The 27,985-nt window shown below is 40.0% G+C and overlaps 1 protein-coding gene across 2 annotated transcripts in view; it reads right to left on the bottom strand.

Moving 5' to 3' along the window:
- Cerkl (ceramide kinase-like) overlaps positions 1 to 27,985 on the bottom strand; it is a 106,879-nt gene that overhangs the window by 45,220 nt on the left and 33,674 nt on the right. For both annotated transcript variants that reach the window (XM_056985384.2, XM_056985385.2), the window contains exon 2: positions 26,047 to 26,289. In XM_056985384.2, coding sequence (XP_056841364.1) covers positions 26,047 to 26,289 — 243 coding nt within the window. The remainder of the gene's footprint in view (positions 1 to 26,046; positions 26,290 to 27,985) is intronic.

The following is a 27,985-nucleotide window of genomic DNA, read 5'->3' on the forward strand; positions in this document are numbered from 1 at the left end:
TTTCTCTGGCATTTACTCTATGGCCCCTGAATCTTATGTCATATTTAAAAGGCCTTTGGGACTTTAAACACCTCTATTTCTCTTTTAATATTTTTGTGGTCTCAGTTTTTGTACTCCTAAAGATTCTATCTGAAATTCATTCTGGCAGAAGAAATCAAATGGAAATTTGACTTTATATTTTCTCCACTTGGCAGCCCACCTGACCCAACATCACTCATTAACTGATCAGCCTTTTCCCATGGATTCTGTTTGTTTCCCTGATTAATAGCTTGGATTCTCCATGTTTTATGCTAGGGTTTGTACCCACATAGCTTGCCTAGGAGATACAAGCCCAGCCCCAGCCCACAGAGTTCAATGCCACCCTCAGATGCACAAAAATGCTGAAGGTGCGGCTCCTCGGTATGAGTTCGGAGGGCTGTTCATTTAGTCACGTGTACCGCTTTGCTGTAGGTGCTGTTGATATCTGGAATGCTGGGAATTCACCTAAAGGCCTTGCACATGCTAAACACTTGCTTGAGTCATACCCAAGTGATAGTTAAAATCAATTTATCTAGCATTACATATCCTTCTGGTATCCTATAGGATTGCATTAAGATAAATTGACCTTAAAGAGTTTTATGATATTCAATTTCTTTAAAAAACACATATTTCCACATAATTACTTCTACATCCCTCAGGACCACGATAACTATTTTCCTATAAACGTTGAACAGCTGTACTGTTTCACCTTTTCTGTTGTTGCTGTCAATATAGCTTCCCCCATCCATCTCCTTCCTTTATATCAGCTCTAGAAATCAAAACTACTGATTTCTGCCCATAAACTATCTTTAATTCTCCCACTTTTCATCATAGGGTTTCCCTGTAAGCTCTTAGGTTGTTATGTTAGCAACTACTTTTATCAGCAATAATAATCATTTTACATCCCCTCTTACCAACTGTTAGAAAAATCCACTTGTTTGGTGTTCTGTCTGCATCCGTTGGCCCCACCAGTCTAGGCCCCGTCTACGCATACTGATAAAAGACCATCCTGTCATCTCCAGTATGTGGGAGGGATAACTTGAGTGTTTTCCCACAGAAGTCAGACACATGCTATCTGGCTGCTAACATATCATGTCGTATGATTATTAGCATTCAGATCCAGGGCCGATCCCCGTCTTCCCTTTTCACATGTGTATTGTCATGCTGACGTCAACTCCATGAACACACTGTAAAGAGAATCAGAGTTTTGCCTCTTTTTCTAGGCAAAATTTTTTCCTTTACTAATCAGGAAGGTCCTTTCCAGGGCAGCAACTCATTTTTTAAAGTCACATCAGGATGTCTAGCGGCCAGGACAAACTATCCTAGCAACCCTTACATCCACTAAAGTGTCAATGGACCCAATAATCGGGGTTCTTCCAATATCAATGTCTAAGAAAACACAACAACTGGGGGAAAAATCAAATATCATTTAAATATAACTAATTAAAAGAAAGACATAGAAATTAACCAAAGTATATTGTAGGAAACGTGATGGTTTTGATAGGGACCAGTGATAATAAGTAAGTTTGGAGGATAATGATATCTAAGTATTCATGAAATGTCTGGTTTTAAAGGTACATTTAAGTTAGAAATTACATTAAAGTTTCATCAGGTAGATATATTACAGCGTCTATGATCTACTTTGTAACACAGTGGTACTGTGTCTAACACAAACATGGGAAAGCAGTAAGAACTATAATATCAAGGTGATGTACACACAGGTACTGTTCCCGTGTTATTCCTATTGCTGTGATAAAATACCCTGACCTAAAAGCAATCTTGGAGGGGGGGCTGCTTATCTTACAGTTCCATGTATTGCAGTCCATCATTGCAGGAAAGTCACAATGGCAAATACTACCTTTCCATTTCCTGGTAGCACACATCATCATTTAGGGGACTGGAAGTGTATTTATTTAACCTTTTAAATTCCTCTTGTATTAGTAGGACAGGATCCCCTTGCATCAAAAGCTTTGCGTTCTACTTTTTTTCATACACACACACACACACACACACACACACACACACACACACACACACACACTGAGAGAATAAAAATAGAAAAATATAAAACAGATTTCAGTTGCATTAAAGAAGTACAATTAACAATATTAACAAGGTAACAAACTGTATTGTAGAACAATTTCCAAAATGCTATGATATGATATGAAACAGACAAAAGAGCATAGAGCACTTGTGTTAATTGCTCAGGTATAGCAAGGAAAGGCTTAGACAAATACTTGGTGGAGAACCAATGATCTCTCAGAACCGGGTTTCATGATGGCCGTCTAAATTTGTTGGAAGACGTACTGAGCATGTAAAGGGTAACCACTTCTTCACTGCCAGGTTCAGGTTTCCAGCCTCCGTCTCACATTGAGAGGTAGAAAGTTAAAGTTGGCAGAAAATATTTAAGAGCTGGCAAATGCTTTTCTAAACTAAGAGCAGCGTAGGGAATACATGCTGATCCTTTTGCTCAGAACGTAAATCATTTCACTTTCCAGAAACAAACCAATCATAACCCAAGGCCAGCAGTAGAGCTGGAGTGCCACGCTGCCCTTCGTATAGAGAAAACGGTTTGCTTTGTGAGGCAGCCTCCATTTTCCAATCCTTGTCTTGCACTCAGTGTGATGTCCCTGAGCTCCACTGGGCATTCAGCCTTCGTCATCTCACGAGAGAAAGGAAGACGCTGAGAAGCAGGGGGCCCAGAAGACAGCACTGGCGGGGAGCAATGAAGCCCAGGCAAAATGCACCCCTTACTATTGCCAGATGATTCTGTGAGCCTATTTTCCATGAAAAGAACGAACTATGTAAAAGCACTCTGAGACCCTGAAAGTGGAGTGAGGCAGGTAAGGTGTGGTCCCTTAAGGTTTTTTGTTTGTTTGTTTGTTTGTTTTTTAATGTTTTTTTAAAAAAAGTGCCAAATAAACTAAAAGGGAAGTTTTTTGTTTGTTTGTTTTTTGTTTGATGAGAAAACAGGTATGCTTTGTGGACTGAACAGAAACATTTTCACAGAACATGGGAATATAGAAACAGGACGAGGATAGATGTCAGACCAGCAGCTACAAAGAACCCAGTGATCAACATTTTATCCTGGCACAACACCAGGCATCAGATTCAGGACCTCATCCAGGGACAGACTGATTAATATAAAGCTATACTGAGATATTTAAATCCCCACCCCTTAGAAAAATATGAATTTCACAGTGGCAGCGATCACTTATTCATAACTGTACAATGGTAAAGCACCTCCCCAGTAGATAATCCAGGATTTAAATAGAAGCACCAGTCAACATTAATATGCAACTGACTGGATTCTCAGTCCCTTGGTAACCTCTCAATTCATACTCTGGAGTAAGGACCTTTTTAGCACACCAGTTTGCAATGAACCAGCAGTGTAAAACAGAATGGCCAACTGCTCCTGTGTTAGTAACAAATGTGCTAATATGTACTAGTTTAAACTTGATCTATCAGTGAGTCAATGAACCATGAAGGGTGGGGGTTAATCAGGGTGTTCTCCAAACAAAGGCTCCCGAGAGCTGCAGGGACACCACCCCCAGACTCACATCTGTGCCGCTTTTTGAGTTTGGGGTGTGATGGGAATGGCAGGGTGCTCAACACAAGTTAGGAGCCCAGGATCCTGCGATAGTTTTTCAGATATTTGCAACTATTTTACACAAGAAGGCAACCAAATTATTAGAGAGCTAAAGGCCAAGCGGTAGAAACAAACTCCTCAGCTAACCGCTGCTAGAAGCACCGTTTGAGAGTTTCTGAGAGTAAACCATGTCCTGTTAATGAGTAACAGCAGTGGTAAAAGCCTTTCGGGGAAGACCTCACTATTTCCCAGCAGAGCGTAGAGGGGAAAATAGTCTCTACCTTAGGTGATTTATACTGAAATGCATTGATTCCCCTGTATTGTCAAACAGAAGCATATGTGTACTGAACTTTACTCCTAGAGATATAAACAATTCTAGTGCCACAGTCTGACTCAGTTAAAAAATAAAATTTGCATGCAGCTTGCCCACGTGAACAAATCTTTTTCTACCAGCTAACATGAAGGGAAGGACGATTAACAGAACAAATCACCTGCTGGTGGGATGATCTAAATGCCTCACTATTTAGACTATAACGAACCCCACTCCAGTTAGAGCAAGAGTGAACAAGTGAGAGGCGAGGCAGATAGGAGAGGGTTCACCCAATAGACTGTGTTACACTTAACCAACCATAGGCTCAGTTACAATGATTATTATTTAAATACAGCTAACATCTCGAGAATCAATTTGATTACACAATTGGACATTTAATTACCCACCAAAGCAGGAAATTATAAAATAACAAATAATTATCTCACGACTGTTTTTAATCTAATAATTTACAGTTAGAAAGCTTCACTAAAGTAGCTTATTCTGGATCACATGTGAGTGCGATAACTCGGGGTGGTTTAAAAAAAAATATTCTCAGTTATCTGCAAGGTCTCAAAAGCTCAAAGGAACAAACAGCCAAGGGGAGACACAGTATCTGGAATGGGAAAAATCCTGCCAACCACACATCAGATGGCAGTTAATAGCCAGACCATGGAATGAACTCCAAGAACCAAACACTAGAAAAACCAAATACTCCAATCAACAAATGAACAGATAAACTAGATACACAGTCATAAAAAGAAAAAAATACACAAATGGTGAGTAAATATTCTATCTAAAAATTAATGTTGGGATGCTTGTGCCCAACTAATACATTTGTAACACAAAACTTCTTAGCTATGGCTTTGAAAATATTATAAAAGAAGCCTCAAAAATATTTTTAGAACTCGAGGAGCAGGAAATCTGCTGTGAGATGGTCTTTTCTAAAACAAACGAAAAAGCAGGTCCCAAAATAGAGAGATGTGGAAGAAGGGGAGGATTTCCAAGGATCTGTGGAAAAGAAGGAAAAAATAAAACAAAAACCTTGTCCATATCCTTTGCCATCAGGGAAATATAAACTACAACTGGAGCTTGATGGCCAGTGCTTACCTAGCACCCATGAGGCACATCTCCCTGGTTTGAGTCCCAGCAAGAAGAAAATTAACATGTAGTATAACATATTCAAGTGACCTTAATGTGATTGAATATCTAATAAAAAACATCAAGAGCACAGCAGAGGTAGAAGCAGAACTTTTAGAGAACATTCATGAAGGGCAGAGTCATTTATGGGAGCAGAAATTATAATAAAAACCAGTGAGAGAGTAACATATTTAGATTTAATCTCTATGAAGTGGTGTCTAGGTGGAAGGGGAAATTCAAATAAAAACTGCAATTACTTAAAGATTATGGTAAAAAAAAATACTTCACTTTTGTCCTCTATGAGCTACATCATACATAGCTGTGAGAATTCAAGGGTCTTTAACCTCTGCATTAATAAAATAAGAGCAAAAATGAACCTCCACATCCAAAATTTAGAAATCAAACAGCAAATTAAACTCAGGGTACAAGAAGGACTAGAAAGGTGAAACAAAACTGAATGGCATAGGTAAGAAATTGAGTAGGTCAAGGTCGTAAATGAAATGACCCCTGCAAACCGAGCCCCCAGGAGCTAGGGATTACATGTAGGCTTAGATTTTTCAAAACTTACCTTTAATAAGGATTCTTAAATGTTTTAACCTCCTTTCTAGCCTACCACACACCAGAGGCAATGGGAAAGAAAGGTTAATAGAGCAAAGGAGGATGTGGACCTGTTTAGAAATAGTTCTTTGGAGCAAATCCAATCTGTGTGTCAGGTTATCAGTAGTTCAGTTAACATCAATCAGCAGTGGCAATTTGATCTACTCACAAACATCATTTATGAGGTAGTAAAGGCGGGTCAATCCAGAAGAAGCCATAAGGCTCTGCCTATGAGCCAGAGCCCACAGAAACACTACCAGAAGCTTTTTGGTGTGTTTCTCACTATGAAGTCACAACAAATGATGACCAGCAAAGGATGGTAGGGTGCACCATTATCACCTAGCATCCTCAATGAAGACCAGCATCAGCAAAGCCCAATGATGGCCAGCAAAGAATGGTAAGGCACACCAATACCACACAGCATTGGCCACTGTCTTTTAGGTTATACATATATCCTTTCCAAATGTCACATGTTCTCTCAAGTGTCCCCTCTAGCAAAATACCACATGCTCTTTATTCAGGCTGCCTCTAGAAAAATACTACATGTCTGTTCTTAACAAAACATTCTCCCATGTGTCTGCTTCAGCAAAAGCTTCCTCTCATAAGACAGTTTCCAGAAAAGCATCACATGGCACAACCGAGTCTCCAAAGAAACCAGAAATTTCTGTTACTCCGATTACACCTGAAGATTACAGGGGAGACCCTGCTTTGGAAGTCAGCAGGAACACTATGTCACAAACACAAAAGGTCCTATGTCAAAGAGCAAACTGATTTAATCATTGAAATCGGAGAAGCATAATATGCTTTGTAATTGGTAGAAAATGTTCAGATCAATAGAGAAGACATTTCTGAAAACAGGTTATGGCTTTAATCTCTGTAGGAGTCATGGTGTGCTTTCCTTTGCTTTCTTTTTGTACTCAGCTCTGAGATAAACAGAATTTCTTCTGTTATATGGCCTCACCATGACACATGACACTCTAAATATGGGACCATGAAACAGAGGACTGAAACCTCTGAATCAGGAGCTAAAATAAACTCTGTGCAAATTGACTCAGTCAAGCATTTTGGAACAGTAACAGCAAACTGAGTGACTCACAGACTTTGTAGTTGCCTTTCTTGGCCCAGCCCTGGAACCAATAAGCTTCTCAACATTCCGAGTTTCTTTGAGTAGAAATTGATACCAAGAAATCAAAATGTTAGGTGCGTTCATTGTCCGTAGAATGCCTCACGTTCTAGGTTCTTTCAATACAGGTTGGTAATAGTTATCAGAATTGAGGTTTATGTTGTTCTCTGACTCCCATAAGGCTCTACAGTGATCTTCCTTGTTTTTCTCCTTCCCAAATTCCTATCTTTCTTCTCCCGTAGTCAGCTGTTCTCAAAGCACATTTGCTCAGCCCTGTGACTGGTATCTTACTATCACTGATTACGTGAAAAATATGCCTTCTTGAAGACCACAATTCTTTTTTTTTCTTTTTTACATCCCCCTCCCCCACCCCCTTCCTTATGGGTGTTCCCCTCCCAACACTCCCCCCATTGCCGCCCTCCCCCCAACAGTCTAGTTCACTGGGGATTCAGTCTTAGCAGGACCAAGGACTTCCCCTTCCACTGGTGCACTTACTAGGATATTCACTGCTACCTGTGAGGTCAGAGTCCAGGGTCAGTCCATGTGTAGTCTTTGGGTAGGGGCTTAGTCCCTGGAAGCTCTGGTTGCTTAGCATTGTTGTACATATGGGGTCTCGAGCCCCTTCAAGCTCTTCCAGTTGTTTCTCTGATTTCTTCAACGGGGGTCCTATTCTCAGTTCAGTGGTTTGCTGCTGGCATTCGCCTCTGTATTTGCTGTATTCTGGCTGTGTCTCTCAGGAGCGATCTACATCCAGCTCCTGTCGGCCTGCACTTCTTTGCTTCATCCATCTTGTCTAATTGGATGGCTGTATATATATGGGCCACATGTGGGGCAGGCTCTGAATGGGTGTTCCTTCTGTGTCTGTTTTAATCTTTGCCTCTCTCTTCCCTGCCAAGGGTATTCTTGTTCCCCTTTTAAAGAAGGAGTGAAGCATTCACATTTTGATCATCCGTCTTGAGTTTCATTTGTTCTAGGCATCTAGGGTAATTCAAGCATTTGGGCTAATAGCCACTTATCAATGAGTGCATACCATGTGTGTCTTTCTGTGATTGGGTTAGCTCACTCAGGATGATATTTTCCAGTTCCAACCATTTGCCTACGAATTTCATAAAGTCGTTTTTGATAGCTGAGTAATATTCCATTGTGTAGATGCACCACATTTTCTGTATCCATTCCTCTGTTGAAGGGCATCTGGGTTCTTTCCAGCTTCTGGCTATTATAAATAAGGCTGCGATGAACATAGTGGAGCACGTGTCTTTTTTATATGTTGGGGCATCTTTTGGGTATATGCCCAAGAGAGGTATAGCTGGATCCTCAGGCAGTTCAATGTCCAATTTTCTGAGGAACCTCCAGACTGATTTCCAGAATGGTTGTACCAGTCTGCAATCCCACCAGCAATGGAGGAGTGTTCCTCTTTCTCCGCATCCTCGCCAGCATCTGTTGTCACCTGAGTTTTTGATCTTAGCCATTCTCACTGGTGTGAGGTGAAATCTCAGGGTTGTTATGATTTGCATTTCCCTTATGACTAAAGATGTTGGACATTTCTTTAGGTGTTTCTCAGCCATTCGGCATTCCTGGCTGTGAATTCTTTGTTTAGCTCTGAACCCCATTTTTTAATAGGGTTATTTGTCTCCCTGCGGTCTAACTTCTTGAGTTCTTTGTATATTTTGGATATAAGGCCTCTATCTGTTGTAGGATTGGTAAAGATCTTTTCCCAATCTGTTGGTTGCCATTTTGTCCTAACCACAGTGTCCTTTGCCTTACAGAAGCTTTGCAGTTTTATGAGATCCCATTTGTCGATTCTTGATCTTAGAGCATAAGCCATTGGTGTTTTGTTCAGGAAATTTTTTCCAGTGCCCATGTGTTCCAGATGCTTCCCTAGTTTTTCTTCTATTAGTTTGAGTGTGTCTGGTTTGATGTGGAGGTCCTTGATCCACTTGGACTTAAGCTTTGTACAGGGTGATAAGCATGGATCGATCTGCATTCTTCTACATGTTGACCTCCAGTTGAACCAGCACCATTTGCTGAAAATGCTATCTTTTTTCCATTGGATGGTTTTGGCTCCTTTGTCAAAAATCAAGTGACCATAGGTGTGTGGGTTCATTTCTGGGTCTTCAATTCTATTCCATTGGTCTATCTGTCTGTCTCTGTACCAATACCATGCAGTTTTTATCACTATTGCTCTGTAATACTGCTTAAGTTCAGGGATAGTGATTCCCCCTGAAGTCCTTTTATTGTTGAGGATAGTTTTAGCTCTCCTGGGTTTTTTTGTTATTCCAGATGAATTTGCAAATTGTTCTGTCTAACTCTTTGAAGAATTGGATTGGTATTTTGATGGGGATTGCATTGAGTCTGTAGATCGCTTTTGGTAAAATGGCCATTTTTACTATATTAATCCTGCCAATCCATGAGCATGGGAGATCTTTCCAGCTTCTGAGGTCTTCTTCAATTTCTTTCTTCAGTGTCTTGAAGTTCTTATTGTACAGATCTTTTACTTGCTTGGTTAAAGTCACACTGAGGTACTTTATATTATTTGGGTCTATTATGAAGGGTGTCATTTCCCTAATTTCTTTCTCGGCTTGTTTCTCTTTTGTGTAGAGGAAGGCTACAGATTTATTTGAGTTAATTTTATACCCAGCCACTTTGCTGAAGTTGTTTATCAGCTTTAGTAGTTCTCTGGTGGAACTTTTGGGATCACTTAAATATACTATCATATCATCTGCAAATAGTGATATTTTGACTTCTTCTTTTCCGATCTGTATCCTCTTGACCTCCTTTTGTTGTCTGATTGCTCTGGCTAGAACTTCAAGAACTATATTGAATAAGTAGGGAGAAAGTGGGCAGCCTTGTCTAGTCCCTGATTTTAGTGGGATTGCTTCAAGTTTCTCTCCATTTAGTTTAATGTTAGCAACTGGTTTGCTGTATATGGCTTTTACTATGTTTAGGTATGGGCCTTGAATTCCTATTCTTTCCAGGACTTTTATCATGAAGGGGTGTTGAATTTTGTCAAATACTTTCTCAGCATCTAATGAAATGATCATGTGGTTCTGTTCTTTCAGTTTGTTTATATAATGGATCACGTTGATGGTTTTCCGTATATTAAACCATCCCTGCATGCCTGGGATGAAGCCTACTTGATCATGGTGGATGATTGTTTTGATGTGCTCTTGGATTCGGTTTGACAGAATTTTATTGAGTATTTTTGCGTCGATATTCATAAGGGAAATTGGTCTGAAGTTCTCTTTCTTTGTTGGGTCTTTGTGCAGCTTAGGTATAGGAGTAATTGTGGCTTCGTAGAAGGAATTCGGTAATGCTCCATCTGTTTCAATTTTGTGGAATAGTTTGGATAATATTGGTATGAGGTCTTCTATGAAGGTTTGATAGAATTCTGCACTAAACCCGTCTGGACCTGGGCTCTTTTTGGTTGGGAGACCTTTAATGACTGCTTCTATTTCCTTAGGAGTTATGGGGTTGTTTAACTGGTTTATCTGTTCCTGATTTAACTTCAGTACCTGGTATCTGTCTAGGAAATTGTCCATTTCCTGTAGATTTTCAAGTTTTGTTGAATATAGGCTTTTATAGTAAGATCTGATGATTTTTTGAATTTCCTCTGAATCTGTAGTTATGTCTCCCTTTTTCATTTCTGATTTTGTTAATTTGGACACACTCTCTGTGTCCTCTCGTTAGTCTGGCTAAGGGTTTATCTATCTTGTTGATTTTCTCAAAGAACCAACTTTTGGTTCTGTTGATTCTTTCTATGGTCCTTTTTGTTTCTACTTGGTTGATTTCAGCTCTGAGTTTGATTATTTCCTGCCTTCTACTCCTCCTGGGTGTATTTGCTTCTTTTTGTTCTAGAGCTTTTAGGTATGCTGTCAAGCTGCTGACATATGCTCTTTCCTGTTTCTTTCTGCAGGCACTCAGCGCTATGAATTTTCCTCTTAGCACAGCTTTCATTATGTCCCATAAGTTTGGGTATGTTGTACCTTCATTTTCACTAAATTCTAAAAAGTTTTTAATTTCTTTCTTTATTTCTTCCTTGACCAGGTTATCATTGAGTAGAGCATTATTCAATTTCCACGTGTATGTGGGCATTCTTCCCTTATTGTTGTTGATGACCAGTTTTAGGCCGTGGTGGTCTGATAGCACGCATGGGATTATTTCTATCTTTCTGTACCTGTTGAGGCCCGTTTTTTGACCAATTATATGGTCAATTTTGGAGAAAGTACCATGAGGAGCTGAGAAGAAGGTATATCCTTTTGCTTTAGGATAGAATGTTCTATAAATATCTGTTAAGTCCATTTGGCTCATGACTTCTCTTAGTCTGTCTACGTCTCTGTTTAATTTCTGTTTCCATGATCTGTCCATTGATGAGAGTGGGGTGTTGAAATCTCCTACTATTATTGTGTGAGGTGCAATGTGTGTTTTGAGCTTTAGTAAGGTTTCTTTTACGTATGTAGGTGCCCTTGTATTTGGGGCATAGATATTTAGGATTGAGAGTTCATCTTGGTGGATTTTTCCTTTGATGAATATGAAGTGTCCTTCCTTATCTTTTTTGATGATTTTTAGTTGAAAATTGATTTTATTTGATATTAGAATGGCTACTCCAGCTTGCTTCTTCCGACCATTTGCTTGGAAAGTTGTTTTCCAGCCTTTCACTCTGAGGTAGTGTCTGTCTTTGTCTCTGAGGTGTGTTTCCTGTAGGCAGCAGAATGCAGGGTCCTTGTTGCGTATCCAGTTTGTTAATCTATGTCTTTTTATTGGGGAGTTGAGGCCATTGATGTTGAGAGATATTAAGTAATAGTGATTATTGCTTCCTTTTATATTCATATTTGGATGTGAGGTTATGTTTGTGTGCTTTTCTTCTTTTTGTTTTGTTGCCAAGATGATTAGTTTCTTGCTTCTTCTAGGGTATAGCTTGCCTCCTTATGTTGGGCTTTACCATTTATTATCCTTTGTAGTGCTGGATTTGTAGAAAGATATTGTGTAAATTTGGTTTTGTCATGAAATATCTTGGTTTCTCCATCTATGTTAATTGAGAGTTTTTCAGGATACAGTAACCTGGGCTGGCATTTGTGTTCTCTTAGGGTCTGTATGACATCAGTCCAGGATCTTCTGGCCTTCATAGTTTCTGGTGAAAAGTCTGGTGTGATTCTGATAGGTCTGCCTTTATATGTTACTTGACCTTTTTCCCTTACTGCTTTTAATATTCTTTCTTTATTTTGTGCGTTTGGTGTTTTGACTATTATGTGACGGGAGGTGTTTCTTTTCTGGTCCAATCTATTTGGAGTTCTGTAGGCTTCTTGTATGCCTATGGGTATCTCTTTTTTTAGGTTAGGGAAGTTTTCTTCTATGATTTTTGTTGAAGATATTTACTGGTCCTCTGAGCTGGGAGTCTTCACTGTCTTCTATACCTATTATCCTTAGGTTTGATCTTCTCATGGAGTCCTGGATTTCCTGTATGTTTTGGACCAGTAGCTTTTTCCGCTTTACATTATCTTTGACAGTTGAGTCAATGATTTCTATGGAATCTTCTGCTCCTGAGATTCTCTCTTCCATCTCTTGTATTCTGTTGGTGAAGCTTGTATCTACAGCTCCTTGTCTCTTCTTTTGGTTTTCTATATCCAGGGTTGTTTCCATGTGTTCTTTCTTGATTGCTTCTATTTCCATTTTTAATCCCTTCAACTGTTTGATTGTGTTTTCCTGGAATTCTTTCAGGGATTTTTGTGTCTCCTCTCTATGGGCTTCTACTTGTTTATTTATGTTTTCCTGGAATTCTTTCAGGCATTTTTGTGTCTCCTCTTTATGGGCTTCTACTTGTTTATTTATGTTTTCCTGGAATTCTTTCAGGCATTTTTATGATTCCTCTCTGTAGGCTTCTACTTGTTCTCTAAGGGAGTTCTTCACATCTTTCTTGAAGTCCTCCAGCATCATGATCAAATATGATTTTGAAACTAGATCTTGCTTTTCTGGTGTGTTTGGATATTCCATGTTTGTTTTGATGGGAGAATTGGACTCCGATGGTGCCATGTAGTCTTGGTTTCTGTTGCTTGGGTTCCTGCGCTTGCCTCTCGCCATCAGATTATCTCTAGTGTTACTTTGTTCTGCTATTTCTGACAGTGGCTAGACTTCCCTATAAGCCTGTGTGTCAGGAGTGCTGTAGACCTGTTTTCCTGTTTTCTTTCAGCCTGTTATGGGGACAGAGTGTTCTGCTTTCGGACGTGTAGTTTTTCCTCTCTACAGGTCTTCAGCTGTTCCTGTGGGCCTGTGTCTTGAGTTCACCAGGCAGGTCACTTGCAGCAGAAAAGTTGGTCTTACCTGTGGTCCCGAGGCTCAAGTTTGCTCGCGGGGTGCTGCCCTCGAGCTCTCTTCGGTGGCAGCAACCAGGAAGATCTGCGCCGCCGTTTCCGGGAGCTTCAGTGCACCAGGGTTCCAGATGGCATTTGGTGTTTTCCTCTGGCGTCTGGATGTGCACAGAGTGCAGTCTCTTCTGGTTTCCCAGGCGTGTCTGCCTCTCTGAAGGTTTAGCTCTCCCTCCCACGGGATTTGGGTGCAGAGAACTGTTTATCCGGTCTGTTTCCTTCAGGTTCCTGTGATGTCTCATGCAGGGGTCCTGCCGCTCCTGGGCCCTCCCCCACGGGAACCCAGAGGCGTTATACAGTTTCCTCTTGGGCCAGGGATGTGGGCAGCGGTGGGCAGTGTTGGTGGTCTCTTCTGCTCTGCAGCCTCAGGAGTGCCCACCTGACCAGGTGGTGAGGTCTCTCTCCCACGGGGTCTGGGAGCAGAGAGCTGCTGCGGGCCGGGATCCGCGGGTGTGGGACTCCCGTTAAACACAGGGAGTGCCCGGTCCTAGAGGAATTCTGCCTCTGTGTGTCCCGAGTTCACCAGGCAGGTCTCTTGCAGCAGAAAAGTTGGTCTTACCTGTGGTCCCGAGGCTCAAGTTTGCTCGCGGGGTGCTGCCCACGAGCTCTCTGTGGCGGCAGCAACTAGGAAGATCTGTGCCGCCGTTTCCGGGAGCTTCAGTGCACCAGGGTTCCAGATGGTCGAAGATCACAATTCTATTGAGAACATGAACCCAGTGACCTACAACCTCACACTGGGCCATACCTCTTAAGATTTCCACTTTCAAATGGCACCAACCTTTAACATCTGGGCTTCTGGGAAGCATCCCACATCCAAACTAAAGCAGCAAAGTATCTCACAATTCCCCCACATGAACAAGCACCACCAACCAGGAGGCAGGGGGAAACAACAAAGGGGCCAGCTTTAGGAATGAGTCAAACTTCTTCACTTATCTTCCTTTCCTTCTTATCCCTTTCCCATCTCTCCTCTCTCCCTCCCTGCTTCCCTGTACTCTCTCACTGCCCTCTATCTTTGGATCATGACATGAAGGGAAGTAGCATCAGAAACTGAGTGACAAGAGCCCTTAGTCATTCCTGCAAATGGCCCAGAAACCACACACAAACGGGCTTTGCTTGTCTCCTCTTTACGAGAGAGAAACCAGTGTGTGTAACTAATAGAAATAGCGAATGAACGTTTTCACGATATGTAATTTTCCACTTGAGAGATATTTTTTTAAAATGAGCTAAAATTGATTCTTTTTATTCTTTAGGTGATTTTTTATCTTATGCTGATAACTGGCTAATTTAAGAGCTAATTGCACAGTGTTGCAGTGCGTTACCTATTGAAAATATTCCATCTGCCTTAAACAACATCAAATCTATCCATAAAAGATTGTATCTACAAAGGATTCCTGAAGGTGCATGTAATATCTTTACAAACATTACACAATTATGTTAGCATCAGTAGTATTGTGATGAGTGCCAGGAATCTCTAACAACTTATTCCCTAATATGAAATGTTATTTATTTCTATTTGCATAAATTGTAGGCTTGTCACTTTATTATTTTCTACTTCGTTTCTTCCCCACAGAAAACTGACAGTCCATTTTGGCCTCATCCAAGTACTGATTCCATTCTCTCTCTCTCTCTCTCTCTCTCTCTCTCTCTCTCTCTCTCTCTCTCTCTCTCTCCCTCTCTCTCGCAAGCTTACAGTTTCTGAGCAAGGTTTAGGAAACTCTGCTAAAGGTAGGAGCCCAATATTAGTCATATTAGTGTGTTTATGTGAGCTTTTCAAATTCCTCTAGGTTATAATAAAACCACTCTCACGTCTTCCCATAGTATCTGTGTAGTTCACCCTAAGACATCTGAGAATACTCAATACTGATTCATGTTAGGAAAGTTATTTCAGTGTTGAGACCAGGAGTTTTAGTGTGATGGCTGGCCCCAAACATTGTCTGTTCTATGACTCTAAAATTCTGAATCTTCATGTTTGGAACAGAATACTAGAGATGGAGATCTTCAATGAAGATGATATGGAGGCTTCTAACAAGTGTCTGACATCCTTCCTTTAAAGGACAGAGTCTTAACTGTATAGTAACTGTGAGGTCCAGAAGTAGCACTGTAGCAGATAGAGAATGAGGGGCAAACATATGATCACTATATAGTCTGAGAAGGAAAAAGGGGGAAAGATGCATGTACATGCTGGAAAGAAATGATCTCTTTTAAAACAAGCCAATGCCATTTTTTGGAAGAAAATAAAACCTCACTAGCAAAACCAGTTAAAAGTAAGTTTTCTTCTACTTAAGTATAAGACAGAATTAAGTTTTAAAGAAGCTCTAATTTTTGTTTTGTTCTAATTTAGCTCAACCACCCTAAGATGATCAGTCTCATGGGACACTAATTTGATCTAAGCAAACTGGGGTAAATTACTCCCATTATATAGGGAAACCATTTTCACACTCTGGGGAAACGGCTCAATGGGTAAAGAATTGCAAGTATGAGGATGTGAGTTCGATCCCTAGAATCCACGCAAAAGTGTCAGCTATAAGCCTAGCTTTGGGCAGGCAGAGAGAGCTGGATCCCTGGAACACAGTGGCTAGCCAGTCTAGACTAACTGGTGAGCTCAACACCAGGCAAATACAGTGTCTCAAAGGAGACAGTGTAGACAATGTCCCAGACAATCATAGCCTAAGTCTTCTTCTAGCCTCCATATACGCACATACACTCACACATATGCACATACACTCACATACACACACTTTAAAAATAGGATTCTTCAGGCTTTAAAATCTCCTTTCATCATTTTACTTTTCTTGTGTATGAACTAAGAAATGATAACCAACATTAATTTATTCCATTTCACTCTTTGTTGTCATGAATTGTTTCAACTCCTCAAGCCTCACAACAAAACTCATAAGTAATTTTGTTCCCATATTTCTATGGGAATATATTTATCGTTCCTGATGCTATTATGAGTATTTAATGAGATAATTCATACAAGTTGCTCACAAAGTATGTGGCATATAGTAACTGCTTAATAAATGTCAGTCATTATCATTAGCCTCTGAGTTTTAGAATAATGACTCTCTGATATTCAGAGAAGTGGTGCTAACGAATTCATTTAACAGCATGAAAACTTAGTTCAACATTTTACTTGAAACATTTAGAGGATGTTCATTTAATGTTCTGAGTCTAATCACACAGCAAAACCTGACAAAGCCTACCTAAACTGTTTCTCCAAGAAGAAGTTGAATTATACAAAACACACTGTCACAGAGGCTTCTTCCTTGCAAATTGATCTGACATTGATATTCCCAAAAATGAATGTGCTCATCAGCTTCTATTCTCAAGACACTCTGTCAATGAGTGAATCAAGAATATAATTTTCTTGTACAATATAGCAATTAATTTTTTCAATATAATTATAATCAATTACATACAAAACCATAGCCCTCTCTTAAGAGGAGAATGCTGCAGTGGGTATTGAGAACTGGGGAAGTTGCTGAGATCATTTATTTCACCTATAATAGAATCAACTATTTCTTTTTTTTTTTTATTAACTTGAGTGTTTCTTATTTACATTTCGAGTGTTATTCCCTTTCCCGGTTTCCAGGCAAACATCCCCCTAATCCCTCCTCCTCCCCTCCTTTATAGGTGTTCCCCTTCCCATCCCCCCCCCATTGCCACCCTCCCCCCAACAATCACGTTCACTGGGAGTTCAGTCTTAGCAGGACTGGTGATCTTACTAGAATATTCATTGCTACCCATGAGGTTAGAGTCCAGGGTCAGTCCATCTATAGTCCTTAGGTAGTGGCTTAGTCCCTGGAAGTTCTGGTTGCTTGGCATTGTTGTTCATAAGGGGTCTCGAGCTCCTTCAAGCTCTTCCAGTTCTTTCTCTGATTCCTTCAACCCGTTCTCAGTTCAGTGGTTTGCTGCTGGCATTCGCCTCTGTATTTGTTGTATTCTGGCTGTGTCTCTCAGGAGCGATCTACATCCGGCTCCTGTCGGCCTGCACTTCTTTGCTTCATCCATCTTGTCTAATTGGATGGCTGTATATGTATGGGCCACATGTGGGGCAGGCTCTGAATGGGTGTTCCTTCTGTGTCTGTTTTAATCTTTGCCTCTCTCTTCCCTGCCAAGGGTATTCTTGTTCCCCTTTTAAAGAAGGAGTGAAGCATTCACATTTTGATCATCCGTCTTGAGTTTCATTTGTTCTAGGCATCTAGGGTAATTCAAGAATTTGGGCTAATAGCCACTTATCAATGAGTGCATACCATGTGTGTCTTTCTGTGATTGGGTTAGCTCACTCAGGATGATATTTTCCAGTTCCAACCATTTGCCTACGAATTTCATAAAGTCGTTTTTGATAGCTGAGTAATATTCCATTGTGTAGATGCACCACATTTTCTGTATCCATTCCTCTGTTGAAGGGCATCTGGGTTCTTTCCAGCTTCTGGCTATTATAAATAAGGCTGCGATGAACATAGTGGAGCACGTGTCTTTTTTATATGTTGGGGCATCTTTTGGGTATATGCCCAAGAGAGGTATAGCTGGATCCTCAGGCAGTTCAATGTCCAATTTTCTGAGGAACCTCCAGACTGATTTCCAGAATGGTTGTACCAGTCTGCAATCCCACCAACAATGGAGGAGTGTTCCTCTTTCTCCGCATCCCCGCCAGCATCTGCTGTCACCTGAGTTTTTGATCTTAGCCATTCTCACTGGTGTGAGGTGAAATCTCAGGGTTGTTTTGATTTGCATTTCCCTTATGACTAAAGATGTTGAACATTTCTTTAGGTGTTTCTCAGCCATTCGGCATTCCTCAGCTGTGAATTCTTTGTTTAGTTCTGAACCCCATTTTTTAATAGGGTTATTTGTCTCCCTGCGGTCTAACTTCTTGAGTTCTTTGTATATTTTGGATATAAGGCCTCTATCTGTTGTAGGATTGGTAAAGATCTTTTCCCAATCTATTGGTTGCCGTTTTGTCCTAACCACAGTGTCCTTTGCCTTACAGAAGCTTTGCAGTTTTATGAGGTCCCATTTGTCGATTCTTGATCTTAGAGCATAAGCCATTGGTGTTTTGTTCAGGAAATTTTTTCCAGTGCCCATGTGTTCCAGATGCTTCCCTAGTTTTTCTTCTATTAGTTTGAGTGTATGTGGTTTGATGTGGAGGTCCTTTATCCACTTGGACTTAAGCTTTGTACAGGGTGATAAGCATGGATCGATCTGCATTCTTCTACATGCTGACCTCCAGTTGAATCAGCAGCCTTTGCTGAAAATGCTATCTTTTTTCCATTGGATGGTTTTGGCTCCTTTGTCAAAAATCAAGTGACCATAGGTGTGTGGGTTCATTTCTGGGTCTTCAATTCTGTTCCATTGGTCTATCTGTCTGTCTCTGTACCAATACCATGCAGTTTTTATCACTATTGCTCTGTAATACTGCTTGAGTTCAGGGATAGTGAGAATCAACTATTTCTAAAGGACTAAGTCTAGCTTCCCATCAGCTGAAACACACAGTGGCTTTGAGAGAAGAATCTAGAAGAAACTAGAAGAAGCCCATCAGTTCTTTCTTTCAGTTTCTATCAGGATAAGCCAGAACAGGGGCAAAGGTCTAGGGAAGAAACTGTGACCCAGTGTGATGGAAGGATGGGTGTCTGCAAATTTTTGCAAACGTGTGAAACAGGAGTGTAACTAGTCTATGTTCTGTTTGCAAAGACATCTTTGGTAAGTGTGATGTGTGGGGGTTTGTATAAATGCATTAGTAAAACTAAGTTGTCTGAAGTTGTCAATATCCTGGTTCTTTCACCTAGAAATACATTAGATTAAGTAATGAGTTTCCTACAAGAGGCCCATCTCTGGGGCCACCAAGACCTATTCAGTTAGAGCTTCTGAGGCTCAGGTACAGGAATAGCAGGCCAGAGAGTGAAGATAAATTGTCTAGAATGCAGATTCACATATCTTTAGATAGTTTGTCTCTCTTTTTGCTTTATTGTTTGAGAAGTGGCCGTTCTGTATTCTCAGCTTGAGCTTGTTCTATTGTGTGAAATTCTTGGGGATCCAATGCTATGGTTTGCTATATTTACAGGCTGACACTTAGTAAATTTTCACACTGCTAATTGCTAGAATGGAAACAATTCAAAATGTGAAAGCAACCTGTTCTAGGTTTAAAATAAACTGTAAATGCTTCTATTGCCTTATTAGCAAAAATTGCATGGTTACTGTGCTTTGTCTCCATGTCTAATTTCAGATGCAAGAATGACAAAATTGGATTTTTGAATGAAATTTTTTGATAAGACAATAATCCTTGAAGAGTTAAACGGTATTGATAATTGTTCAGAATTTAATAGAGATGAATGTCACTGTCCTTTTTCCAATGTCCAGTTCAGTAATCAATAGAAAATCCAAAAGAAATGAACATTAACTGAGAAAAAATTTATTTTTAAACTCATTGTCAATACTTGGCTTGAAAAAATATAGGCTTTCTATTTGCAAGTCAGTTTATAAGACACAGCCTATATGAGATCATTAGAGGGGAAACAGTTAAACATGTTCACAATGAATAGCTTTAGTAAGTCTTTATGCCAATGCTAATAATAGTACTAACATCATGCAGATAGCCTCTGATTTGAATTGCAGGGTTGCCACCCATATAGATTTGGGTACTCAGACTTTACCAAGCTTCTGTGTGGCCGAAGAGGCTGGCATTGGAGGCTGCTGTGTGCTGATAGGCTGTCTTTCATTGTGATGATGCACAGAGTTTCTAGTGGTTGGGTTCTGAGTGGTAGATACACACAAAGGTTTACTCAGAAGGAATGAATAGAAATCGTAGCAGTTAGCTGAAGAGTGGGTGTGTGGTGAGCTGATGCAGAAAGCACACCGGGATGTGGGGGCCAGAAATGGGGTAGTGGTGCTCCGAAGATCTCATTTTTAAGCTGCTGCAGGAGGGAGGCACATCACATAACCTGTCTTAGAGTACCTTACATGAGATTATGTTTTGATGTTAATACAGAAATAAGAAAATAGCTATAATACTCCGTTTCTTTATGTGTTGATTGTTGTACACTTATGGGGAAAACATTCAAAACTGACATAAAAGATTTTACTGTCCAGTTGACTGATCAATAACTAACGTCTTATTGCATTTCCTGGTACCTAAGACAACGAATGTACTTCAAATATGACACCTCTTTGAACGCAAAAGACCTGTCCCTAAACAGAGCACATGCTACCAACTAATATTACATACAACTGAGAGTCAGACACTAGCATTCTTTTAACCGAAAACAACTGCTCATTTAAAAGAGAACATTATAAGGTTCTTAAATTCAATCCTCAAGACCTGCATGATGGAAGAAGACTAATGAGTCTTACAAGTTGCTCTGACCTCCACATACATACCATGGCCCATGCACCTATGACGTCACATGTGCATGCCTGCATATATACATGCACACACATGTACACCCATACATGTGCACACATGCACACACACACACACACACAAATGTAAACTTTAAAGTAATCTTTAATATACTAACTTTTTATGTTTCCTTCTTAGTACATCATTTCTCATCATATCACAGTAAAACTGTTACATATTTTCCAGATAAGACATCTTCTTCTCTCTCTCTCTCTTTCTCTCTCTCTCCCCCTCCATCCCCCCTCTCTTTTTCTTCTGTGTATAATTATAACTATAGTTTGCTTATACAAGATGATATATTCACTAAACAAAAGAGTTTTAAGAAAATATTTTTTCTTTGTTTTCTTGTTTGTTTGGTTTTTGTGTTTGTGTGTACACTAAGATCAACCTATCAGACACAGATTTGAGATAATAGCAAGACAGTGGAAAATACTTTTCTTAGGAATAAAACTACATAGTTAAATAGCATTTCTGTTTTCTTTGTGCCTCACATCTGAAAGCTTATTTCAGCTATGACAATAGGACTTCAGGCTACACTGCAAGAGCAAAATAAACTAAACACATTTATAGTTTCCTGCCTTGTGAAATCAGTATTTAAAGATATGAAACTGAACAGTAATGACCTCAGAACTAAATCTCCCCAATTTGTGCTGAAAGTATCATTAATTGACTACACTACTTGGAAATAGATCAACAAGTCCTAAATATATCAACAAAATTCAATAATCATGTTCTATTAACACTTCTACCTTTGGCGTACTTCTGCATTTTTCTTCTAAGGTTTCTCTTATATATTTTATTACAAAAATCTCCTATGATTTTATATTTAGTCATTTTTGGAAACTATATACCACTACTTTCTAAGCATGCCTGTACGCCTAAATCAAAGGATTTCTTCACTTCCTCTCAAATTGCTCTTAAAGGGCCTGGAGCTTCCTTCTCTCCAGAGGAGTAGGAACCTGGTCTGAAGTCCCTAAGTCTCCAGATCAGGACACCTTCCCTTGGAGCCAGTTGGAGCCTTGAGTACACTCTATCCATTAATTTTCCAAGTCACTTAGCAGAAGCCTTTACAGCTTTTGAACTAAAAAAAAAAAGCCTTGTTCTTGTTTCTATAGGTTTCTATCAATTTTGATGGGCCAAATGACAGCTGTGAGATTGTCTGAGGTGTGCATATTTGAAAACCCAAGGATACTCATTCAGATCTCCAAAGGAGCTTTGAAATGACAAATACTAGGAAACTCAAATATGTAAAAAACAGAATTGTGCCCTAAAGGGATGAAAATGGACACATCTAATGTGTACATTACAATAGCACATACATAGTATTCATACATATATGTACTATATTTAAAGCTGTGTATACTTATCTTCATATCACAGGTACTTTTTCTTAAATCAGAAAACATTATGTGAGACTACTTTTGACATAACGATGACAATTGCTTAAAAAAAGAAAATTTAATTCAAGAATCAATGGTCAGTGACTATGGTTTTCATTAAGTTAGTGTCTTCATTGAATGCTTGACCCATTTTTAAAACAGCATATTGTATTCTTTGTCTCCAGGGTGAACAAGATTAAGGAATACATCTCCATTTTTAATTTTTTAATTATTTTTACTATGTGTAGCTGTGTTTGAGGGGAAGAGTTGTGGGAGCAGTTTGTGCATGTGAGTGCAGGTGCCCTCAGAGTCTAGCTGTGTCCTTCTGGAGAGATTGCTCTAGGCACTCGTGAGCCTGCTATTGTGGACCAGCAACTGAACTCAGGTTCTCTTCAAAAAAAGTGCATGCTCCCAGTGGAAGGGGAAGCCCTGGGTCCTGCTAAGACTGAACTCCCAGTGAACTAGACTGTTGGGGGGAGGGCGGCAATGGGGGGAGGGTTGGGAGGGGAACACCCATAAGGAAGGGGAGGGGGGATGTTTGCCCGGAAACCAAGGAATTATTATTAAGTATTAAATAAATTTAAAAAAAATGAAAAAAAAGTGCATGCTCTGTTTTGTTTATTTTGGGGTTTTCTCTTTGTCTACAACACAGAACAGAGTCTGGTGCATGATGTGTGGTACGTGAATGAATTATGTTGCCTACTAGTTACAAAATTATGACAACTTTTCTATGGCTAAAAGTTGAAAAGAAAGCTGGGTACAGTGCTGCAGGCCTGTTGTTCTAGCAAGGTGAAGGCTCTGAAGAGACGAACATGAGTTCAAGGTTAGCTTGAGCTATGTAGACTCTGTTTCAAAAACACAAACCAACCTAAAGTTAAAAGATGCTGTTCAACTGTGCTCAGAAAAGTGGGTCAAGAGGGAAATTGATTATTGACTTTTAGATGAAAAGAAAATGTGCTCTTTTATATTTATAAACCTGTAATTATTTAGTCAATGTTAATTAGTTTCCAAATGTCAAGTATTTGCTATTGCTTTCCTCCTGTAGTCGCCTCTGCCAACTTCTCCTTTAAAAATTATCACATCTTATTCCTTGCTCGGATTCCAAGTATAATTGCTCATATCTAGAAATAACACAGTGTCAGAGCTATATAAAAATGTGATTGTTGGATTAATTAAGACTAGAGGACCACCCGCTTGAGGTTTAAATGTCTCTTTGTTTTCCTCCCTAGAAGAATAAGAGATGAGACATGTAAGTATTGGCAATAAAAAAGTTATACTTGTTCAATCAAGGCAAAATTCAAAATAACTTTGAATCCAATGTCATTTTAAGGATGACTTGTCAAAGTAAGTTCTTTGTCTTTGGAATTAAAATATGGTCATCTAACATTTAACTGGAAGTTATATACATTGTTGATATGCAAAATTTCTGTCACCTCCCAAACTTTCTATGAACAATAAACTCTTTAGATGGGGGACACTGGGCAGGGGTGTAACCACTGAGCAACCACTCTCTGCCAAAAACTCAAGTCCTGTGTCAAGCAAGAAATGGTGGATATAAGGCAGGAAGACAATACACACAGAGATCTAAATCCATGGAAAGCAAACCAGGAAGATCAGGAAGAGTTGGTCAACAGACCTTAGCCTGGGAAGGACACAGAGCCTCTACCATTCACGGGAGAGGATTGGCGCCAACTCCATTTGACTCTTGGGTAGCAGGCACTTTACTGAAAGCTTGAATCATATGGATCTGCAGAGGGGGCACTACTGGACTGTAGGCTTGAAAAGGGAGACCCTATGTAATGTAACTGGCAGAGGGCTTTGTAGCCTCCGACATGTCCTTGAGCATGCTGGAGATGATCAGACTGCCTTCGATGGGACAAAGACCTGACCCCGACAGGACACTCTGTGTCTCTGGATGCAGAGATGGAACAGACGCTTCTGTCTTGCTTAGGTTCTTTCCCTCTCATTAGAGGTTTTTAACCCTAATGGTCAGCATTGTTTGGTTTTAGAAGTCAACCTCTTTGCTTTCCATGAGCAAAATTATGGAGCACTCCAGGAGCAAGCCAGAGAAGATGGCCCTATGGATTCCGTTGTTTCCCACTCTTATCTAAATCAAAAGTACCAAGGGAGATCCCCAGAGGATGCCGGACAAAGATGTGTAGTTTACTCATTCCTGACGATTTGACTACACTTTTAACCCTCGACCAAGCTAAAGCATCGCTCATTAAACTAAATATTTGGATAGTGTTTTCAGAGGTATGTGGGTTTTGACAAGTCTCTCTACTCCTATGAAATTGCTTTTACTAAATTGAGGCTCGCCTAGACGTCCTTCACTTGCTTGCTTGGGTAAGATATATTGAGGTTGTCCTGGCCAGCTCTTCATATGCCCTCTGGGAGTGTTCTCAGACCTTCGGCACAAGGAAGAGGTTCACTCTCTTAAGAAAATGACACATTCTTATTTTATTAACCATCTAAGTCTTCTGAATACCTACGCATGTAAATAAATTTAATTGATGTGATCTTTTGAGAGAAATTTAAAATAACAGCATTGAAAAATAACCTATCACAATGAATTTTTTTCTAGTTATGAACACACTTTTGCTTTGTTTATAGAGAGATGAACCAAACTCTGGCCTCTGTGTGATTGTGTCCTCAAAAGGCATGAAGTTCATGGCATTTAAGACTTTTAGCATTCAAAGTATGAAATGTCACTTCAAAATTTCAACCACACTGAGTTTATTACTAAGCCTGCCCTCGTGAACATACTCAGGCATTTAGTTTCAGAAAAATCTTCCCCACAATAAACAACTCTCAACTATAAAAAGCATAGCAAATTATACATTTTTAATCTTAATTTTAAATCTTATTTTCAAGTATCCGACACAGAAATGTACTTTGCCAGCAATGTGTGGATAGGAAGCAAGTTAGTTCTAAAACAAGTTCGAGAGAAAGATGAGTTAGCACAATAAAGATACTTCTGAAAATAGCTCGCAGGGCTGGCGAGGTGTGTGGGCAGGAAAGGGTGTGCTTCCACTGGGTACCTGACTACCAGAGTTCTATTCCCAGAATCCACAGCAAGGTGGAAGGAGGGAACCAACTCCACAGAGTTACCCTCTGACCTCCACATAGGCACTGTGGCATGTACTCCATGTTAACACACCACAAATGGAGGTAAATTTTGTAAAATTTTAAATGCAATGAAATTGTTTTAAAAACTTGTTAGGTGGCTGGAAGGATGGCTCAATGGGTTTGGTTCCCAGCACCCACAAGTCAGCTCACAACTGTCTGTAACTCCAGTTCCAGGGGATCTAATGTCCTCAACATTACATGTACATGGTGTACATGGTGCACATATGTACACACAAAGAAAGCACCCATACATATAAATAAAATAAAAATCTTTCCCGCTTAAAATTACCAAAACTTCTCCATAAATATGATTATTCAAAAGTTAGCTTAAAATTTATTTTGTAAGATCAGATTGTAAGATTGTTTAGGTGGCAAAATCAAGCAATGATATCAACAAAAACCCAAAGATAATACTTTTTATGGATATTTATGCAAGAATTCTTAAGAAAGTCATACCAAATTAATTCAATAGCACATTAAAAGAACTATATGTCACGATGAAGTGAGATTTATTCTTGAATGAGAAGAAGGCTCAATTTCCAGCCCTGGTACGATGTCAGTCACATCAGCAAAATAAAGGGGAAAATTATTATATGAATTTCTGAGCTGATTGTTTTAAAGCACCTGACAAGTTACAAGATCTCCTCAGGATGAAAACAGCAGACTAGAAACAGACAGGTCGGTCTACAGCTTAATCAGATGTTCTTTTTGCCCAGAAAAGTAACCTGTGGGTTTTAATTTTTATTTTAGGTGTATGGGTGTTTGGTCTGCATACATGTCTGAATGTATACCATGTGGATTCCCAGTGTCCATGAAGGGTAGAAGAGGGCATTGGAACTCCTAGAACTGGAGTTACAGATGGTTGTGAGCCACTATGTGAGTGCTGGGTCTTCTGGAAGAACAGTGAGTCCTCTTAACCACCACCCACCACTCTATCCCCTGACATGCAATGTTCCCTACCTATATTGAGAAGCCATGTTCATTTAAAATCCCTATGATAAGGTCCTACCTTCCAGGATTCTCTTGAACTGTCTGAACCATATGTCACAGTGGTCCTCACTGAAGTTAATGAGATCCAGCGTGGAGTCCTTTAATTTGTTTTGCTGCTCCTTCAAGCAGATGAAAAGTGTGATGCCCAGCAGTGTGCCACTGCCCGGGTGCTTTGCAGAGCAGCGTCGCTTCAGCTTCACTGAGAATATGTCTTCCAGGTCTAGGGACTCTTCTTTGCCCAGCGGATCACACCTGGCACCACCTAAAAAAAAATTAAACTCTTAGTCAAAACCACTGTTTCTCCATTTTGAGTGTATGAAGAATACCTGACAACCACAGAGCTATTTAAACTTGGGATTTCATGGTTTTGCCTTTTTCCTCCGTCCCTGGGTGAACTGGGAATGAGAGAAAAGAATTAGATCAATTTTTCCAAGGATAAATAAAAACTGAAGTGCATGGCCCAGGGTCCCTGTTGTACAACACTTATGACTTTTGGAATCTTAGAAACACCTGATGTATAAACAAATTTACAAATTAGAGGACAAAGCAGTATTTTAATAACCAATTAGCACTATGCAAGAGACTTCTAGTGCTGAAAAGTAGAAAACACTGATTTTGCTCAAGGACACAAGTCTATGATGGCTTATCAAAGTAAAGGATACACACATTACTACTAAGTCACACACATCATATGGTATGAGAGCAGAAAGGAAGTATTGAGGGGGAAGCAGGGGACAGCAGTTAGAAGAGGGTCTCATTAGCAAGTGACTGAAGGCTGCTGTGGGTCTATGGTACAAGGCTTCAAAGCAAGTCTCAGAGGGATCACACTACACCCAAGGAATTAAAAGTGTGCAGGGACATTCATGGGGACATTGGTGGCTTCAGATTCAGTCCTCTCCCATGGTTAAATTCCATGGGTTTGTTTATGAGCATCAAGACAGTCCATGTCACAGACAGTAAGCCAACCATAGCACTGCAGTCAGCACCTAAACCAATCCAGAGAGTGAAGCTGTCTGACTTATTTTACAAGACGCACACGCGCGCGCGCGCGCGCGCGCGCACACACACACACACACACACACACACACACACACACACGCATGCACACATTGCTATAGACATCTTTCAAATAACCTCCCTCACTCAGGAGGACTTTTCTCTAGTATAGACTTCTCAAACTATTAGCCGCATAGTGGATTTTCTCATGTAAAAAAAAAGATCAAAGGATCCCAAATAACTTTCATATCTGTGCCTATATGTATCTATATTTTAGGTCTAGGAAATTAAAACTAAGACCTTTTGAAAACATGCAGGTACAAAGCATGTATATGCGTGTGTGTATATGGTATATATACTATAGACAGGATGTCACACACAGTCCATGACCCTCAGAACTCTGTGTTCTTGTCAGGGAATGAGAGAAAAACTGCCAGGAAACTTGGTAATTTCATAAAAGTGCTTATCTCAGTTATATTTCCTGAAAAGAAATTTCTGGACCACACTTAGAAGATGATGTTGCCATGTGCTTGACAATGTCTGTTTTGGTTATGTCAGCATACTGTTTACATACTTAGTCTTTCAATCAAGTAAATGTAGTACATTTTGATACTAAAAACTATCCCAGCTTACTCATCCCTGCAGCCATATCCCTTTGCTCTATGTAACCACCTACAGATATCTTTGAGAGTAGCCTTTGCTTCTCAGAGCTGAATAATATTTATAGACTCCAAGGAGTCCCAGGGAAGAAACATGAGAAACTTAAACCCTGGCCGGTGCTGCCCAGACTTGCCTAGAGCCATCTGATGAAGGCAATTTCTAAATTGAGGTTCCTTTTCCCAGGTGACTCTTGTTTGTGTCTACTTGATAAACACTATCCAGCACAGCAAAGGGAACCAAACTCAGCCCCAGTGAGGAGTCATGTTTGTACACGCTGAGCTTATTAGCTGCTATGTACACCT

Source organism: Rattus norvegicus, chromosome 3, assembly GCF_036323735.1.
Source record: "Rattus norvegicus strain BN/NHsdMcwi chromosome 3, GRCr8, whole genome shotgun sequence".
In the NCBI taxonomy this organism is placed as follows: domain Eukaryota; kingdom Metazoa; phylum Chordata; class Mammalia; order Rodentia; family Muridae; genus Rattus; species Rattus norvegicus.